The 4,270-nt window shown below is 38.5% G+C and overlaps 1 protein-coding gene across 1 annotated transcript; it reads right to left on the bottom strand.

Moving 5' to 3' along the window:
* Nucleotides 1-985: 985 nt before the first annotated feature.
* Nucleotides 986-2,264, bottom strand: LOC145719909 (radixin-like). The gene is made up of 2 exons (XM_081811523.1): nt 2,034-2,264; nt 986-1,150 (listed from the first exon to the last, which is right to left on the bottom strand). Exons 1-2 carry the CDS (start codon nt 2,247-2,249, stop codon nt 1,001-1,003), a joined length of 366 nt encoding a protein of 121 aa, XP_081667649.1. The 5' UTR covers nt 2,250-2,264; the 3' UTR covers nt 986-1,000.
* Nucleotides 2,265-4,270: the final 2,006 nt, after the last annotated feature.

Raw genomic sequence — 4,270 nt, 5'->3', positions numbered from 1 at the left:
CCTGCTCAGCAGGGAGTCAGCTTGTCCCTCTCCTTCTGCCCCTCTTCCCCAGGCTTGTGCTCTCTCTCACTCACGCTCTCTAACAAATAAAATCTTAAAAACAAAATCTCAGTATGTGTCATCTTCATTGCATCCCTCTAATTTGACTTCTTCATACCCATTATTTGGTTGCCATGCCCTTTTGAGTCTACCACAAGATGTCTCTTAATAATCCCAGTTCCTCTTCATTCTCAGGTAATCCCATTAGACCAATCCATCCTCTACATTGATTGCTAAGTTATTTTTATAAAGCCCTACCTGATCATATTATAATCCTGTTTCAAAATCTTTTTTTTTTTTAAAGATTTTATTTATTTGACAGAGAGAGACACAGCAAGAGAGGGAACACAAGCAGGGGGAGTGGGAGAGGGAGAAGCAGGCTTCCCACCAAGCAGGGAGCCCGATGCGGGGCGCAATCCCAGGACCCTGGGATCATGACCTGAGCCGAAGGCAGATGCTTAACGACTGAGCCACCCAGGCGCCCGTTTCAAAATCTTGAAAGCACAATGTCTACAGACACTCCCTATCATCTTGCAATTTATTTAAAGCCCTTCACAACTTAATTTCCTCTGTAACTTCCCAGCCACATCTCTCAAGATTTCTGAACCTATACTCTAAAGCTTTACTTACTTACTAGTTGTTCTTCAAGTCTGCCATGTACTTTCAAACTTCCTATACTCATTCAGTTCCTTCTGTCTGGAACGACGACCTTTTCAGTCTCTAACCACTCTCAATCTTTTCTACCCCAAAACTGACTTTATTATTCAAGATCCAACTTAAACTTACAAGGGTTTCCCCAAAACCTGCCTCATTCCCACAGAAATTAATCACCTCTTCTGTACTTAGGTTGCGTCAACAGATTAGTAATTACTACAATACACACCCATTCATACACACAGGTATCTTGTCCCTCTAAATTGTGACAGTATCTTATATTTAGCTCTACAAACTCAGCATACTGCTAGGTACAAAAATAGATATTCATTAAATGATACTGAGTGGAGAAACAAATGATCACCTTGTGTTGCCACTCAGTAGCTTCCTCTTCCTTTTTCTTCTTGGCTTCTTCTAGAAGTGCAATCTTGGCAGTGAATTCAGCAAGTTCTGCTGCCTAAAAGAAAGAATATAATTACCAATACTAAAAAAAATTTTCAAAAATATTCTGTCAACAAAGCTTTAATGTACATGTTTGGGCTGTTTTACATGACTCTCTTAGCCTTTCATTTTTAAGAAGGTAGCATTTAAGATCATAAATATCTTATTTATAGTAGGTCTAATGAACTAGTAAGAAGACAAAATGAAAGCAGTTTTATTATAGATAAGCAGTTCTTCCTGTTTCAGTAGCAGGAACTTAAAATGTGGAACTCAGGTGCTATTTTTTAACTTTAATCAATAAAGTACTTGCTAAATCCTACAAAGGAAAAAAAACTGCATTTTATATAATGCTTTATAGTTTAAAAAGTATGCTGTCAAATAATCTAACTGGATTCCCCAACAATCCTATTTGGTGCCTTTATTCCTTTTTTCAAAGGGAAGGACCTGGGGCTCAGAAAGTCCCAAGGACACATATCAAGTAAATGTCTGAACCCATATTTAATTCCAGGATCTTTTAAATGTCATGCCTACTCAATATCTGCAAGTCCACTAAACAAACACCCAATAAATTATGGCCTACATTTATCTTTTAAGAAGGAATTAGAAGATCTTGTCAATTTATCTGAAGTAAAATACACTAGTGGCTAATGCAAAGTTTAAGTGAATCAGAAATCTTCTGTTAGCAATAGACTCCACTGATATTTTATTATTTTTAGGTGTTTTGTTTTTTTTTTTAGGCAGAAATAAAATTTTTAGGTTTATTTCCACACTTTGTTATTAGATTACTTGTATCTTTGGTTTGCTTTCCAGAAGACCTAATATAGTTTTACAAGGTTTGCTTCATGCTTTTATCTAAATTTTTCTTCTTCTCTGAGACAGAACTAAGACAGGTTCCTGACCAGTTGTTCCTGATTCTTCATCTGGTCGGCAGCTTGTTTTGCGATAGCAGACTTGGCTTCTTCAGCAGCTCGACGTTCCTTTTCAAGCCTTTCTGCTTCTTCCTTTGCTCGCTTTCGTTCCTGGTCCAGTTCCAGAGCTTTTCGAGTCTGTTCTTCTAGTTCTGTCAAATATATGTACGCCACCCCCAAACAACAGTTAATTCTAATTATTCTCATTATCAAGAGAAGCCAAAATGGTAACAAAGAATCTAATCTAAAATTAGCATATCTGCAAATGAACATATACTTTGTTTTTAACTTGGCAAAAGCCTAATAAATATTCTTAAGTACTACACAATTAAAAAACTTGAAGAAATGAAAATTCTTTGTGATTCAACTTACGTCATAAAGCTAGAAGTACATCTTTAGTTTTAAAAATATACTATCTCCAAAGTTTTGACTTAAAGAACCTGCCATCTGTTTCAAAACACTATAAAACAATACACTTCAAAACTTACATAACGTTTCACTTAAACTAAATTTCAGATAAGTAAACCCAAGACATTAAGATTGAAAACAATACGGAGTCAAAACAGGAATTTTGATGCGAATCATATGAATTATGAACTAAATTCTGAACTAAAACTTTTTTTTTTATTTTTTTATTTTTTTTAAGATTTTATTTATTTATTTGACAGAGAGAGACACAGCGAGAGAGGGAACACAAGCAGGGAGAGTGGGAGAGGGAGAAGCAGGCTCCCCGCAGAGCAGGGAGCCCGATGCGGGACTCGATCCCAGGACTCTGGGATCATGACCTGAGCTGAAGGCAGTCGCTTAACCAATTGAGCCACCCAGGCGCCCTAAATTCTGAACTAAAACTTTTGAGTTATTGGTACATAAGCATTCTTCAGGCATGAAGATAAGTAAATATTTGGAGATGAATGACATCAATTTTAATCTTTAAGTGTACAGATCATAAAGTTGTTCTCTTATTTGGTGAGTTGAATGAGAAAGGAAAATATCAGCACAAAGCCAAAAATCTTTAAATAAGCTTAAAAGTACTAATTTTAAACATTAGTCTGACAACTCTTGCTTAAAAACAAGGATATTTTGTGACAGAAGACATAAGAATGTCACCTATTAAGAGAGTATAATGTCCTACAAAGAATGATTCTCCCTTTCTGTATACTCCAGAAAGGAGGAAAAACTAAAAATCTTTATGTCATGAGGTTTGAAAGCTAACTATAACATACACACTTCTTTCCACTCTTAATTGTGTTGTTCTTGGTCAGAATTAATTTAGTTAACTGCAGTTAAGACTTGTGAGTCTTGGAGAGGGGTAGGAAGAAAACTGACTCTGGTTAAATTTTAAATTCTTGATAAAATAATGTAAAAATTGTATGTGGCTATCTGGCTATAAAGATGAAATGTATGTAACACTGGATATTGCCACACCTAAACACTAGATTATTCATTTTAGAATCTGACTTCTAAAACTGGGACATCAAGCTAACTTATCAAACTCTTCTTCTTCCCAACTGGTTGATTAATATATAAAATAAAGCACACAAAACTCATGGCTGTATCATTCATCTAAACAAGCATACAAATAAAAAAAATAAAATAAAAACACTGCTTCTTCTCTCATAATAAAAATTCCTTCTGTGCTATGAAATAAGAAAGAGGAGCACGACGGCGGAGGAGTAGGAGACCTAAATTTCTTAGGGTCCCAGGAATTCAGCCAGATAGGGATCAAAACATTCTGAACACCTACGAACTCAACAGGAGATCGAAGAAAAGAAGAGCAACAACTCTCTGAACAGAAAAGCGACCACTTTCTGGAAGGCAGGACGTGTGGAGAAGTGAATCCGAGGTGATATTCGGGAGGATAGACGGCGGGGGAGGGGCCTCCGTCGGCCACTTCTGGCAAGTGACAGAGCCGCGGAGCACAAAATCGGAACTTTTAGAAGTCTGCTCCGCTGAGGGACGTCCCTCCAGGGGCTAAGTGGGGGGTGGAACCCTCGCTGGGACAGTGTGGTCTCAGGACCCCCGGGGTCAAAGAAAGACCAGGGGTGCCTGAGTGCGGCAGAGCTCCCAGGTATCGGAGCAGGGAAGCCGGCTGCAGAGGTGGAGCCCAGGCGCGGGCTCTCAGCTAGGGGCTGTCATAAACCGTGATCCGCAGCACAGTCGGGCCACTGCTCGTCCAGCAGGGACCCAACAAGCGGCAGATCTGGGGAGACTCCCCTTCCTTCCCTGGG

The sequence above is a fragment of the Leptonychotes weddellii genome, unplaced genomic scaffold, assembly GCF_054177405.1.
Source record: "Leptonychotes weddellii isolate Sample4059 unplaced genomic scaffold, ASM5417740v2 HiC_scaffold_8193, whole genome shotgun sequence".
Taxonomy (NCBI): domain Eukaryota; kingdom Metazoa; phylum Chordata; class Mammalia; order Carnivora; family Phocidae; genus Leptonychotes; species Leptonychotes weddellii.
The sequence above is the reverse complement of the archived record's forward strand: the minus strand, read 5'-3'. Positions and strand labels throughout refer to the sequence as shown.